At 33.7% G+C, this 16,383-nt stretch overlaps 2 protein-coding genes and 1 non-coding gene across 8 annotated transcripts in view; 2 read left to right on the forward strand and 1 right to left on the reverse strand.

The window, feature by feature from the left end:
* Positions 1 to 13: 13 nt before the first annotated feature.
* On the forward strand, positions 14 to 6,809 carry LOC126925512 (pro-resilin-like). Of its 4 annotated transcripts, none has more exons than XM_050741127.1 (6): positions 14 to 281; positions 672 to 729; positions 847 to 2,970; positions 5,050 to 5,367; positions 5,522 to 5,807; positions 6,337 to 6,809. In XM_050741127.1, the coding sequence occupies exons 3-6, from the start codon at positions 2,782 to 2,784 to the stop codon at positions 6,384 to 6,386; spliced, it is 843 nt and encodes a 280-aa protein (XP_050597084.1). In that variant the 5' UTR covers positions 14 to 281; positions 672 to 729; positions 847 to 2,781; the 3' UTR covers positions 6,387 to 6,809. The 4 variants fall into 4 exon arrangements, with proteins under 4 accessions (XP_050597084.1, XP_050597085.1, XP_050597087.1 ...); XM_050741128.1 differs by having other exon boundaries at positions 2,719 to 2,970; XM_050741130.1 differs by having other exon boundaries at positions 2,728 to 2,970.
* Positions 6,810 to 9,313: 2,504 nt separating this feature from the next.
* Positions 9,314 to 9,506, reverse strand: LOC126925964 (U2 spliceosomal RNA). Its single transcript, XR_007714199.1, has one exon. It is a non-coding gene; the product is annotated as a U2 spliceosomal RNA (small nuclear RNA).
* A 727-nt stretch (positions 9,507 to 10,233) lies between these two features.
* LOC126925516 (pro-resilin-like) overlaps positions 10,234 to 16,383 on the forward strand; it is a 31,872-nt gene continuing 25,722 nt past the window's right edge. The window contains exons 1-2 of one of the 3 annotated variants that reach the window (XM_050741140.1): positions 10,234 to 10,511; positions 12,455 to 12,581. The gene's annotated coding sequence lies outside the window, so the exon portion shown is untranslated. The other 2 variants (XM_050741144.1, XM_050741143.1) reach the window with 2 other exon arrangements.

Raw genomic sequence — 16,383 nt, forward strand, 5'->3', positions numbered from 1 at the left:
AGAAATACCAACAATTATAACTTCTATAGTCGTTATATCAGTGGTTAGAATAATTGTACGCGTCCTAGGGATGCCAACCTGGCTTGCATGTGTAACTAGGATGCTATTCAAGTGAATTAACGCCAACGTTAACCATAAATTACCACTTTCTATGGATCGAGATCATACCATTGGGTTTCTTTCACTCGGACCACGTAACCTCCTGGCATGTTCGTCGAACGTATTTCCTTAGTGAAGGTTTCTGTCATTGTGTGAAGCGAGGGTCCTATAGTATAGATTTGGTAACTTGCTACAAATTTACACGTTCTTTTGGAATTGCTCTTCTAATACAGAATGCAGTCATTGTAATTAATATTTTAATGACTTTTATTGTTACCTATGATCCTAAAATTACAAACAATCATATATTAATATTTAAGTAATAATTTATGAAACTTGAGATTACATGTATATTTATATATATTTCAGCAATATATATATATATATGTATATACTTATATATAACATATATCCTCAGAATGGTTTAAAAAAGTGATCAATAACAAATAGATATTATCTAAACATATCACTATCAGAACAATTCATAGTTGAGATGAAATTGTTAGTTGTGTACTCAAACGATTCAATCAACGAATATTATTTCCATTTAACCAATTTTGTATCAATAACAGATGTACGTTAATACTGACGCCTGTAAGATGGCATTCATCCTTGCGACCACCAATCCGCGTAAGTACTTTGCCTTATCGAATACTTCCACAAAACGATTTCGGAATATTTTGTTCGGTCAAAATTGCTGCATTTGAATTGAAAATTTCGTGCCAGATCCACGACGTCGTTGTAAAGTTCACAGGTAGATCGATCAGAGATATTAAACAGGGACCGCGAGTTTCCTATCCCATACTATTGGATTTATGACAGCGCGGAATTATAGGATCATACCTGCGGCAGATCAACAACTGCACGACCGATTCGATATCGATACACAACAACAACAACGTTGTATATACATCGACTCGGGGAACTTTAATTGAATCATTAAACCTCCAGGCAGCTGAAAGTGGAAAAGAAACGACACCAGAAGAAAAGGTGCAATTAAGAAAATATTCAGCCTCGACTACCAGGATGATCCTTAAAAATACTCACGCGTAGATCGTAATCCTCCTGGTGAAAGATTTCTCATTCTGTTAATAACGATATAACGGCGTACAATCGTGGAATTCATTAGTACTAGCGAACACGCAATTACATGTGCTATTCAGGGGCAAATCCGATTAACTGGACGTTGACAATTTTCTGTCTGAATACCGTTATGGTAGCTTTCTTGGAACTCTTAATATGTTACATAAGCAACTAAAGTATTATGTATATCTTTTTGGTGAGCACTTTATTCAAATTCTCGTATAATAAGGGAAATAAATTAGATAATTGGTCTACCGAAGAAGTATATCGTATTACTTCATACTTGTATTAATTCCTAATGTTAGATTATGGGTATTGGTGTTGATTGAAAGTGATGTTCAGTGGACAGTCTGGCATGGCAAAAAATTGCAAAACCTTACGTAGGAGCAGTCTTTGACTGGAACAGTTAACAGCGATGTGCTTCTATTGCCAAATATTGAAACAGGGTCACATTCTATCTGAGTGAAAGTACAGGAGAACTTGTCAATCACTGTACATATCTAGAAAACTTTTGATCTTCCATAGTTTCATCTGATTAATTCCATAAACGATTATTAAATAGGAAAGATGGGAAAATATCTAGTTAAAAATATTTCATACAAGTTTGTAAAATTAATTTTCGATTTAATAAGATAAGTGGAATTTTCTGGTGTTGGAACGGTAGCTTGCATTTTTATTTTTTATATGATACGTGTTTCAATGTTTTTATGGAGGCATTAAAACGGACGAGATTTTCCTTTATTTTCTGCCTTTTACCAGTTCGATCACCAAGCAGCAAAAGCCTATTTCTTCATCCACCTTTCATTCGTATTACAAGTTAGTAATTGGTTCAGCACATATGAGCACTTGCATGAGATTGAAATCCTTTTTTCTCCGTTTCTTCCTTTTTTCCACGCCGGATGAATCGCCTTCATATCGTAACGTTGACAAAGAGATTTACTACGGATTGTGCAACGCGAGTAGAACAGCTCTATGACTTTTCCAGGTGTCAAAGCACACGCTTACATTCCAAATAACTCGTAGAATCTACATCTTATATATATTTATACTCATATATCTCATACGTATCTTCGGTAACCCCATACCAATTTTGACTACAAGCAAAAAGCTATTTTAGGCACAGAAAAAATAGTTTCATAAATTAAAAAAAATAACGTGGAATTTTCTGTGAAAAAATAAAACACATCCTGTGTTAAAATGGACAAAAAGCGTCAAGCACCGAAGGAATGAAAATTGTTAATTTAACTTCAAAATTTCCGTAATAATAAACATTAATTAACAAACACGACAAACATCTACTAGAGAAGAATAATTAATTAAAAAAGAACAAATGTGTAACGTCACGATATGCAAGAAAAAACAAAGGAAATTGTTGACAAGAAAATTGCAAAACCCAATAGATCATGAGGGTTCCCCAGGGATTGGAAAGAGGGTCGTTGAGAGACCTCCTACTAGCTGGAACCCGAGGCTCTTTGGACAGCCGAATGATCCAGGCGATCAAGGAGTCACGTGCGTGGATCCAATTAAAATTTAAAGCTGTTTCAGTCATCATCAACGGGATATCTCTTCCCATGATGCATCACCGAGAGTGAAGGGAAGATGCGCTGCTCCTCTCCACCTCCCACACCCATAGCCGGTCATTCTAATACATACTGGTTAATACGTGGATATGCAGCGCTAAGGATAAACTGTAACAAAGGGTCCGGATGGTATATAAACTCGTCCGTGGATCATCTTCTCAGTTCGCTTCGCGTCTTCGCTCATAACACCAATATGAATTACCACCAGGTAGGTTATCCTCCCGGTTATGGTTACTAATCATCATTCTGGTAACGCGACGGTATAGATACCAATTTATAGATACTAATTCTGGACATCAGAATATTTGGTTAGAGTGCAGATTATTTGATTTCATAGCTCTTTCATGTTATTCATTGTTTAAAATTATGTTTCTTCTTTAAGTCATATTCTGTAGGTTTAAATTGAAAAATTATATTTTTTAGCATGAGATCTGAGATTTTCAGATGAGTTTCAAACCTGACAACAAAGTTGTAAGTTTCTTGAATTGAAAATTTAGTGCCAGTACAGGGTTTTGTATCTTCACACTTGGTAGGTCACTGTAGGCTTCCTTGAGGTCTCATAGATTCATTCAATTGAAAATTTAGGACTATCGTTACATCCTTTAGAATTTTAAATCTTGGTCAAGAAATTTTAATTTCTAATTACAGTGAAGACTGAAAGAGAAGTTTGATAAGTCAGGATTGGCGATTAAGCTGAATGTTTCAAGTTATACAACTCGTTATGACTAACTAACTCGTAGCAACACTAAAATTTCACTAAGAATTTCGCTAAAGAAATCTTCCAACTCTCATCTTTCATAATATAAAACAAAAATACCAAAACTTTTTTTATATTATTTATCATATTTAATTGAAACTTATATCGAATCTTACAATTGAAAGATCACAAAATATCCAATTCCAAAAATCGAACTATAAAGAATAAAAAGATTCGAGGTAGTTAAGTCGAATCTCTAATGAGTTGGAGCTCTGTGAAACTGGACTCAGTCAAAGTAGGTGCATAGAATGATCTTTTCATTTTGATTTGCAATTTTCTTGAACCAGTTCAAAGTTATTACTTGTGTTCCTCGTGCTTAGAGCTGGATGGAACATTCACTTCCCTAGACACGTGCATCAATAAATGTTCAAAACGAGAAGAAGACACGCTCGTCTTCAGTAATCATCCCTGATTTCAGTGGAACATTAATTTCGCCATTGGTAAATCATTGGCACGCGATATTTCAAGCTTTCCATTGAACTCGGCGTTTGCATTTTCTTCAATTCTTTTTGTCGCCAGTACTAATGACGTCCAATGTCGAAATCAGGCAATAGGTTTATCATGCATGTCGTTATTAATCCTATTCCAGAAGAGAAATAGTTTTCCCCTCTAAGCAATTGCATTATAGAATTTATATTAACATCTTCCACTTGGCACAACAAACATTTCGCAAATATTTCTTCATTGGATGAATTTGAACTGATAGATATAGTAACAATCTTCATCACACTCCTTGTATTTGTTTACCACGAATTGGACAGATATTTCAGCCTGGTTTCATAACTAATCCATTTTGGTTGCTCTGTTGTAGTTGTTTCTGATATTAGAGTTGTGATAATTGTAAGTTGTGTAGCTTCTTGATTAAGAATATAGTTTATTGGATATGTTATTGTTACATAGATGTTGCAAAATTTAGTGATGCAAGGCTACTGCTTGTTCTGCAAGTTTCTCTCTGCGTGCTTGATCATTTGCTTCATGCCTGGAGGAAGTAATTCCATAAATGACTCAAGGGAAGATGTATCAAACTTAAGGATATATTACTGATTATAATCTCTAATTAGCTGTAGATTACCATTAAATATAATACCGATGAAAATATTATTACTTTTTTGAGGAGATTGATATTAGCTTGGAAATCTTTGATTTGAAACATTAATTAAGAGAAATTATTAGTCAAGGTCTTGGAGGTATTAAGAAAGATATTTTTAGTGAATCTTTCCAAGAGTTACAAGATATCAATTAATAAATTTTGTCACAGAATAGTAATCAATTTTATACTAAATCAAGTAAATCCCTAAAAGTGAATTTTGGAAAATACAAGTCTACATATACCATATCACTTATCAATTTATTAATATTATTAGCTAATGTATAGGAGGATTCAAATGCTAACAAAGTTCAGTTATGCAGTTATTATAGACCAGCTAATCTGTATTTTCATATCACATTTCCCATTTCAAACAATAAATATTTTTCAGGCATTTTACCAGCGTATACGTAAAAAATAAGGGTGGAATTATTCTGTTTCAGTTAACGAAAGTGCTATTGCTGCTATCGTGTTTTGCTAGTGATGCACTTGCTGGATTGCTGCCGGGTGGTAGCGCCGGTGGAAGTGGTTACCAGTACAACAGACCCAGTGGAGCTGGATTCGGTGGTCCAGGAGGATTGTCTGGAGATTTAGGAGGAGGTTTCAGGGGGAGACCCAATGCGTTGTACGGAGCTCCAGGAGCTGGTGGAGACGCTGGTTTTGGTGGACGTCCATCTGGCACTTATGGTGCTCCTGGATTCGGTGGTGATGCAGGCTACCAAGGTGGTGGTGCTGGAGGCCAGGGTCGCGATTATGGAAGAGTATGTTCGACAATTTCTGTATCTGAACAGAATTTTATACGATTACAATCAAAAAAGAAGCGCGATAATGTCATATTTATAGTAATCTGTAGTATCTAGTTTTAGAATTGGAATAGAATTTTAAAAAATAATTGATAATATTTTATTTTTGTAGCCACAACCATACAGCTTCCAGTATGAGGTATACGATCCCCCTAGTGGCAATGACTACTCTCAACGAGAGAGCAGTGACGGTAACGTGGTAACAGGCGAATATAGAGTACTCTTACCGGACTCGAGGACACAAATCGTAAAATACATGGCTGACGATGCGAATGGATATACTGCTGATGTTCAATACGAAGGACAGGCTCGAGCAGGTGCTGGTGCTGGTGCTGGTGCTTATGGAGCACCTGCTTATCAAGGAGGTGCGGGAGGATTCCAAGGTGGCTATCAAGCACGTAAGTATATTTTTAATCATATATAATACTATATATTATATTCTTCTCATTAATTTTAATAATATAGATTGTATTATAAAGTATTACCTTAACATTTGAAGAAGGATCAATTTTTTGCATTTTTACAACTCCTGTATTTTGAATTGATATACAGTATGAAGCATAGTGTAGGCGCTTAGAAACATTCAAAACTATTTGAAGATTGAACACTTTTAGATTACATTAAAAGCTTTCTGTCAGTGGATTCATTTTCAAAATAACAGAGCTTTTGTTAATATTAAAAAATATCCAAAGTTTTATTTGCATTTTCTTCGTATGTATAAAAATTGGTAAAGAAGTTCCTTCTGCTTCTTATTGTAAAGATAACATACCAGTTCTATAGCCCTCTTATAGATGGCGCTACTACATAATTTCGCCGTTACAGTGCTATTTAAATTACGAATCGTGTATAATTTCGTTAAAAAATCATGTAATATTTTATTTTAAAGTTTTCTGCTTGAATAACGAATAAAATATCAATTTTACGCAGCTGGAGGCGGACCTGGAGCTAGCAATCAATATCTTCCACCACGGAAATAAATCGGCCCCAACATTCATCGCCATAGAAAAAAGAAAGAAAAACCTGACAAATTCCCGAATGCTCGGCGACAACCGTCACGGACCTCCCTCGTTTTTACAGCTTTTTACTTCTTAATACCACACAATATACTTACACCACTCAGTCACATGCACATTTATATATAATCACCTCCACTGGTATTTAACGACATATATAATTATGTATCGATTAGGATAATTTAATCTCTTCTTTCTCAACGCACGTTTCGTATACGCGCGTAGTTATTATTTTTATGTATACGTTTTATACTTTGTACATGGTAATTTTTATATTATCATACATACGCTTGTACTTTCTGCTAAGCGATTGTCGAACTTATATATTTGTGTATGTATTTATACGAGCTTAATGTAATACACGAATGAAATACTCTTTCTATTTAATTTTTCTCTTTATTTATCTCTTAATATAAAACATCACCCCGATATTAAACAGAATTAATAAGTAAAATTTAATATATTACAATACACATATATATTATAAATGTGTGTTAAGTCGCGTTTGTGAAACTCTATGTCAGTTCAAGAATACTGAATTTGCATAGTGGTTGTACACAGAATAGTTAAATGTGTTAGGCATCGCAGTAGTAAAAGTTGGGGCCCGTTAGCCCACGATGCCCAAGAGAATGGACTAGTTTATGCTAGCACCATGTGCTTACTCATTCTTTCTCTTGCCGTAGTCAAGGGTGAAGAATGCTAGACGATTGTTTTCTTACATGTGTGCTATATCAACATATTAATTATATTTTTAAATATATTCTAGCTGAAACCATGATAACACGTGGTCTCCCTCCCCTAATCTTCTCCTAAACTCATAGTCCTTACTGTGGCATTATCGACAGCAGGTAAGTGACTGCGTCTCGTCCTTTTATTTCCAGGGAAACTGGTGTTGGTACAGCGGACCAGTGAACCTGCTATGAGCGCAAGTCAGAAGCTATTTCCGAAATTCAAGAGACCGTTCCGGATTTGGACCGTTTTGCTCAAATAATCGCTATAATGTAGAGGATATGCGGAAAGAAGTAAGACAGTTCTAGACAATGCTACTGATTGAATCAAGCCATGCAACACATGCATCAAGCAATGTACCACGATGGGTCGGAGCAACCCGTTCCTTATAGGAAAGGATTGCCGACGAGGATATCGAGGATATAATCGTGGTACTTGGTACGAATGTCCTTAGTATCAAGCATTGTAATGTAGCATGTAAACATGTAGCAAGCGTTCATAGTGATTGTTTTGGATGTCTCAAACTACACAGGCTAACGGGCTTCGATGTTTTCGCGGCTGCGACTCTGAGGGTGCTCGGTTATTCTTTATACGGTCGTTAAACATCAAGATGAAAACACCCGAGTTTGGCATTTCCAAATATATAGAACATACTGTAAACGCGACTGTTTTGAATCTTTCGACTAATTTCTCACATAACAGCTGAAGATATGTTAAAAAATGTATGTTCAAATCATTTCTGACAAAGAAGTTCCTACTGTTTCAACTTTATTTATAAAGATTAATGTATAACTTTTCAAATTCAATCAATAAATCGGTTTTCAAAAGCGAATTCAAACGTATTATCATCTTTCCTTAACTCTTTCCGCTTACCACTTTCCTTCCTTGTTGATAAAAGACATATATCTGTCCTTGTTGCACAGTATTGTTCTTTTTGTCTAACACATGTATATATCTCTTGCAGCATATTAACACATACTAATGTGTTTTTTGTCCCATGGATAAACTATGTGCTGACATCTATTGAAAGTGGCAGGGACGGTGACTTGGAGCATATGAGGATAAATGACACTACATGGCTTGTCCGTAGGAAAGAACGCAAGACTGTGCGACAAGCACAGACTACTTGAGCGGTTCTAGACAGAGGGGGTGCAACAAAGATCTCATATTCAAAAAGGCAGTAGTATGCCACATGGGCCAGTATATAAATCAATTACATCTTTAAAACGTTACTTTTGCGATTGTATTATTCTAATTAGACAATACAAAAGTTTTTAGTAATTTTGGTAAAACAGCATGAGGTCGCTGAGGCTGACATCAAAAATGTCGCATCTGTGATAATTCCTAATTGTAGATCCTAAAAAAGTATTCCAATAACAATTACTTGTGATATAAATCATTATAAAATACTAATATTCCACGTTAATTACTATGTTTGTCGCAGGAAATCTGAGAGAGTATAAAAAACATTAATTCTTTGACAAATCGGTAATTCACACCTGAGACACAAAGTACCATTTAATGTCACGTTTATCCTGTCTATTCTTTCCTATCTCTATCTACTGATCATTGTGAATACAGTTAATTTACGCGAGCTCAGATGTCACTAGCGCCCAAATCACGAGAGATGAGCGCAACAGAAAAATTTATCATGGTAATTCTTATTTAAATTCTAATGAAGTATGTTCACCAAAATTCGAGTAATTTAGCCTCATCATCACTCTTCATTACTTAAAATTAGTTAATGATGACCATAAATAAGATATAGCGAGAGTAGGCGTGAAATGTTTGTTACATTTATCCTTTTCTCTTCTTAAAAAGCTCAAGACAATATATGTAAAATAAAATCATTACCTATTTCACGAATTACGATAATGAGACTCCATCTATTTCTTACAAACATTTATATAGTTAAATAAATTAAACATTAACGGGGACAAATTAGTTCCAATTTGATCAGTTGAGTGGTTTTCGCAAATATAAATATGACAACTTCTAAACATAGAACACAGGCCAGAGAATTAATAACTTTACTTATTTATACAGGTACAAAAATTTCAGCTTGGAAATGGGGAGGGACTAAATGTGAAAATTATAAATAATCACAATATTAAATCTACTTAAATATCTACTTAAATATATTATTTTTTGTTTATAAATTAACAAGTAGGGCCAATCCCAGCTGCACTGCAATGCCGGGCCGACCCGTGGCAGAGGAGGAGCGAGCCCCGCCGACTCCGCCGATTTCCAAAAATCAGACTAATATTCTGACTCCCCGATGGGGAGTGTATCAGATATTAAGCTGATAAGAACAGATACTACACTTTGATCTTAGCCATCAGGCCGAGAAGCGATAACTATTTTAGTTTTCTGTTTGTATTTAACGACTCTGCTCCTCAATCTCTCTAGTGAGAAATTTTAATCACAATGCACCACCTAGCGGCGTGAATACGAACTTTCTTACTTCATTTATAGGACATAAATATGTATGTAAATGCAAGGGGTTATATGAAAAGATATTTTTACCTATTGCAAACCAAACAGAAATTTGTAATATCTAAAAATTACGTAAACGCGATATTATTGTAAGCTGACAATTGAAAAATTAGAAAATTTGAGAATTTGGAAATCGTAAAATTTAAGAATTTGAAAAACTGAGAACTCGAAAGTTTGAATATTTTTGATGTTATCATGACATTAAATTTTAATACACGGCTAACGATAAGTTCTTAGAAATCTTAGTAGATAGCGTTAGTGTATTAATTTTAGCAGTATGTATCATATGTAGTATAATTGAAATAAAATAAATTAACATGTGATTTTCTAAAATTGTAAAATACTATCGTTGTTGACTAAAGTATGCAACTTGAATAGAAATCGAAATAAAAGATATCTGAAAAAATGTAGTTTAAGAAAAAAGTTTATTAAAAATCATTGGAACTCCTAAAAAATAGACCGTAAGTAATAATAAAACTATGGATTTTTATTTATATTTTACACTATCTCGATAGTTATAACTATTGAATTGTCGAGTCCTATTAAGTATTTAGTCTAAAAGGTGACAGGAAGATCTGTTCCCGATATCGTGGAGAGGTGTACTATACAAAAGAAATAGCGTTACCGGTACTGTTTCTACATCCGACATAGCGTGTGAAACCAGTCAGGCAAAGGGACCGATGCAACAAGAGCCTGGGAGTGCCTTTTTAATGTCACGGAAGGAGTTACCTTTAAGTATCGTCCATGTCGAATCACATGATTCGTTAGATTGGGGGAGAGTCCGATAATGGGTGAATGGTCGAAGATGTCCATTGTTTTATTCTACATATTTCCTTTTCCCTTATGCCACTTTTCCAATCACAGGTACACTATACCATTTTTAATCATTTGACTTTATTCTAGTTATTTTATTATTGTATGTCATAGAGTTATTACACAATATTATTAGAACACTAGAGAAGCATGTTTATTTTATAACAAATTTAATCAGTACATGAATGTAATAAAGGGAAGAAGATAGAAGGTTATCTCCTGTGTTCAAGAATATACATATAAATGTACATATTTATAACTTATAATTGATAATTAAGCGATAATAGTTGATTGTAATTTGAATTTTGAATTTTAATTTTTTCGAATTGAAGATGGTATTATCAAAAAATGTTGGTTCATCTATGATGATAGTTTCCCTGTTTAGTAAATTATCATAGTAATAATTTGAAGTTCCATCATAATACAATATTTTTATTAATATCCATTAATATCAATAGAAATAGGATAATACATAATAGAGTAACCTAAAAGTCCACAAGTATATTTGTTTTTAGTGTGTATGTATTGTGTTCTGTATATGACATACTCATAATATTGTAATGCAATAATGTGACATATAATATATAATATTAATATACGATATATAATATGCATATAACAATATAATTTGAATTAATTGATACAGTATCTTTATTAATGTTCAGTTATATAAAATATTAATTAAAAAAACGTTGAAATGAATAACCTAGAAATCCACGTGTCCAGCTTTGAAATTTACTTATTTCTAAATATTATATTCCCCTTAGTTTGAGTATTTATTTAAAGTGACAAATTATTTATTAAAAGCGATAAATAATACTAAATGGAGATTTCATCGATATTTGCATAACCTTCAAGTCAATAGTGCGAGGAAATAAACAGCAGGGGTGCAAGGATGATCATTGTCCCCACCCCTCAGAGCTATAGTAATTTTAGTATTACTTTCACACGGGCCACGCACATGGTTGTCTTTTAATTAAGGTAATTATTACCACGTGCATGATAAAGATGCACTTGTAGTGACAAATGACAAATGTGATTTGCTACACGGTATCGTATCGTTTTTATTTGAAATAAGTATGCTATAGGAAAGAAGATTATATATCACTAGAAGGTAAAATTTAAATAAACATATATCGCTATAAGTAAAAATGTAGATATTTCAAATATTTCATTTAAATAATGCTAAGCTTACTTTGATCATCTATTTAATTTAAAAAATCGTGAATAGATTAGATCCGAATAGTATCATGGTTTTTTTGCATATTTTATAGACTGGTGGAGTATTATCAGGCTTGTATTATGTGTTATATGCAAAAAATATTGAAAATCGTACGGATGGTACGATAAATATTATTACTCGTGAATAGGTTAGGAAAGTTAATATCAAATTAAACATTAATTTGTCTCTGTATATTATTATTATACGTATGTATATGTACATTGTTACGAACTTGACTATTGTTTCTCATGAATTTTAATTATGTGAGGTTATGTAATGATCGTTGTTATTGAATAATGGCGTTATGCAGTCGTAGTATGATTAATTAGGATACATGATTTTTAATTAAGCGCGGCAAACGACAAACGACATTCCTCTTCCGTCGTTTGAAATACAGTGAGAATCCAGTGGCAACCGTTCCGACCTAATTTCACATAATTAAATGGTTATACGGTCCGTTGAGGTTTCATTAAGCTCGTGCGGCTAATTAACAAAACGCTGACATTTTGCAGCCGCGCTGCGTCGTCAAATCATTCAGCACTTCCACTTTCAATTTTAACGTTTTATTACTTCATTATTTATTATTGCACTTTTACTCTCTTGTAAAAGTTTTCTAATTTCAATACTCCCAGTTTCTTCATTTTTCCAACAGTTCTTTAATTTCATAGTTTTCTTGAAAATTTCAATGCTCCTAACTTAGAAACTTCTCTTAAAGTTTCAAAATATCCCTAATTTCATAATTTCCTTAATAGTCGTCCAATTATTTTCATAGGAATCCAAACGACTAAATAAAGGGGATGAATCCGATCCTGTTCGCTAACCTTCCTCGATGATGACCTTAGCCAACCGCTCATCATTCCACCAGCACGTACTGCTCGACTGATTTGCATAAGACCAGAGTAAGTATTGAGCGAGCGCGAGGTCGAAGCAACATGTGCTTCGACAGATCGAGCTCTTGCTTTACGGCCATGATCCGGCTAATACACGTACACACCTCCTTCTATATTCTACTGTAAATTTTATTTGCATCCTAGGTACAAAGATCAAATTAGCTTAGCTACTTTCAGGTATACATCCTACCCCTCGCTACTTCTTCGTGAATGTTTCACCGATTCCTACCGATTGAAAGCTTCGACTGTTCCTTCAATATCCTTGACTGATCAAGCATTCTGTATTAATTAAATACTATTTGCGCTTTGGTAATTGCACCATTTCAATTTCCATTTAAGACATCAAGAGGATAATAGGAAGGAAAAGTGGATTATCTGTTAGGTCATATAATCTTTGTTTTCTTCTTCATCAATAATATTTGAGTAATCAGATATTCTTGATTAATTAAGAAATTTGTCTACTTTAACAACCATTGTGTATTTCAATTAATAGATCTCAGTGGATATACATATTCTACTTCTTTGTCATAAAACTGTAGGTATTTATGCACAGAATTATGCAATGGAATTGAAAGAAAATAGTTTGCGTTTTGTGCACTTCAGAATTGAATAAAAATATACATACTAATTTTAATACTCGGGTCATGAAAGAGAATTCTAAGGGTTTACTTAATTATTCTTTATTTTAACTACTTATTACTTCCTTATAACTGTTCATGCTACCTTTCATTTATCGTTTCACAAAAGAGATGATTTCATTGTATGTAACCGAAATTCGGTTTACAACTGACATTTGAAAAATTGCCACGAGTCATCAGGTTGGCATAAGTAGAAGAAGAGAAAGCAGAGAGGGGGTTGAAAGGTAAAAACGCTTAGCGAGTCACGGTTCACAGCTATCGAAATTCGATTTCGTAACGATTCTGTTTGGTATTGTGTTCCTTGATGCGAGATCAGCTGATTGCAATTTTAACGCGCGGCAGGCAATCAGATTTCAGCGAGACCTTTTCGAGTCGCGTACTGCAAAGACGATGAACAAGCCGCACATACGCCATTAGAACTTGTTATCCTGGCCAATTTGTTCACGAAACCAAGATCATTCGAACACATGGGTAAGAATTACGCAGTTGACCTAACCTCTCTTTCAATCTTCTTATTATTACTATAGAACTATTTGGTCGCCATTTTGTTCAGTCAAATGTTACAATGATCAAGAATATTATGCGAAGGCCAAACATTTTTTTACATGTTTTAATCTCAATTTTCACCTCTTAACCTTCAAGAGTTTAGGTTACATATTACTTTATTTCTCAATTTTATGCTATGGCAATTCTAGTTCAGATTGTCACTGTTACTTATGATTTAATGGTTTCAATGGAGTAATAACCTCAATTTACAATTATGAACGCTTTTCGCGTCTTAATCGTAATTTAATTCAAATGGTTCCATTTGAAGATCACATAGGAAAGACACGATAAGTCCACCTTTGTTAATTTTAGAATTTGCTTCATTTTAATCTGTACTTTACGTTTTACATAGTACAATTACTTTTACATTGAATTAGTATAAAGCGAATTGGGCATTCTTTTTGAATTAAATGATTTTTTCTGCGCTACTCTATTTTTGTTTATTTTTAACAGTAACCTAAACTCTGAATTGGCAAAATTGTGCTGAATGTTTGGTCATCTCAAAGATACTTCAAAGTGAATACACCATATCAATCTGAAATTTGTTAAAAATCTGTTAATATAGAATTTGTAGAGAAATTGTAATATAGAATTTTGTAATATAGAATTTGTATAGAATTTGTTAATATAGAAATTCGAATTTCTAGATTTTTCGTGGTTCTTAAGAATGGTTAGGATTAATACGAATCGCGAATAGAATAGAATGGGCAGATACGTATCGCACGAGTATATATTCCGTTGCGAGAAAAAGTGTCAAGTTCGTGTGAAATTAGATAGTTTATTAGATACCTCTCGATAAGGGAATACAATGCTTGAATACTCGACGGCGGGATACTCCAGCGAACTTCGCATAATGGCAGGATGTTTATGCTTCGCGCGAATCGTAAATTTAAGGGACGCGTGTACGATAAAGTTGCCAACTGAGTACTTTAACGGAAAACCATTAAGACAGTGTTTCCCAAACTTGTGCCTGCGCCACGTGATATGATATATTATTATGAATGTAATTTTTAGAAAGATGAAACCTGGGTCTCATGTTTTACATATTGTTACAAATTTCATTAGTAATAATATGTGTGATTACTATTTGGATACAGTACCTTGAATTATATGAAAATTGTAGTAATAATAGTAATTGAAATTTCTCACATTAGTTACATAATTGGAAATTACTATGATAAGACGTGGGGCATACTTAAATGTAAATTTTACCTGACAATAAAAAGCACTGTGTTCAATAATTATAGTACTTTGTTAAGGAATTAATGTATTTAACAAATTTCTATATAAACTATTATCACATGAAGTCTAAATTACTGTACACGTGGTCATTATTGTATAATCATTCATCGTGAACTGATTGGATTTTAATGACAGTTTTTGGCAGGTTTTTAATGGCAGATTTGATTAAAATGAATGACGCTTCGGTTGTGTAACAAGTGCCATACAACAATATCTATATAACCGAAGAGTGGAAACTAGTTGTTGAGAAGCACTGCATTAGAATAATACGCAACAGAAGAAACGAGGATTATCTCTGGATATTAGATCTTCTCAAACGAGACCTCATTAAGGCTACTTGTTTTGATGTTTGAGCTCATTAAACCCGATTCTCGATATGATTACCGCCATAAATCATTGTTATTGAGATTTCTATGCGTAGCCTGCGCAGGAAGTAAACGAGGAATCCGCCATCCGGTTGAAACGCATCTTCCTAACAAATTGATAAGCATATTCGCATCGTAATGTCTCTATCTTAAAGTAAATTTACTCCAGATGATTAATTAGGTGAAGACAAACCAAGTACTTTCATTAATATAACATGGGTTTCAAATTTTATGATATTTGTGGTGATGGTTGAGAAATGCAATCTAATTTGAATGATTAATTAGGCCAACAATATAAAGCAAATGTTTTCATTAATATAATTTACAAATTTATTTGTTATTTTTCAGTATTTGAAGAGTATAACTTAATTTAAATTGAGATAATTTCCATATGAGCCAAGGGAAAGAGATGGTCACCATGACTTCCTTATGGGATGGGATGCCCTTTAATGTGGCCTTTGCTTCAACGGTGTTCCTTTACCTTCGGTATTAGTACTCATTATCCACTTTTTTATCACCTACGATTACATGGTTCACCAGTGGACGATGGATGTTAAAACAGCGACGAATAATAAATTACTACTTCTCGTAATTTCATTTTATAGTACCAATATTCTCAACACCTTCCGCTAGATGCGTCTCGAAGATGCGTTACAGCACCTCCGTATAATTTGCCGGTCAATGCAAAACAAAAATTCTCTTCCTTTCTCACGGCGAAAGGTATTTTAATATAATAACTCCAGAGTATTTAATATGCTGTTATATTCCACATTTTTTAGCGTCTACTCTTCGTATTTTCTACTTCAACACTTTTGCAAACCTGTTCTAATGGCCTTTCAAGGATCACATATTAGTTGATACTATGTAATCCTAAAGTTAGGTTTATGAGATTATTAGGTAATAAAGTAAAGAGAAGAACCCTGAAGAAACATGAACACTTTAATTTAGTTCTTGAAATTTTTTATCATCTGGAACTGTTTTGAGCAGTCCACATATTCCAAGTTCCATATTCATTCAGAA

Source organism: Bombus affinis, chromosome 16 (assembly GCF_024516045.1).
Source record: "Bombus affinis isolate iyBomAffi1 chromosome 16, iyBomAffi1.2, whole genome shotgun sequence".
NCBI lineage: Eukaryota > Metazoa > Arthropoda > Insecta > Hymenoptera > Apidae > Bombus > Bombus affinis.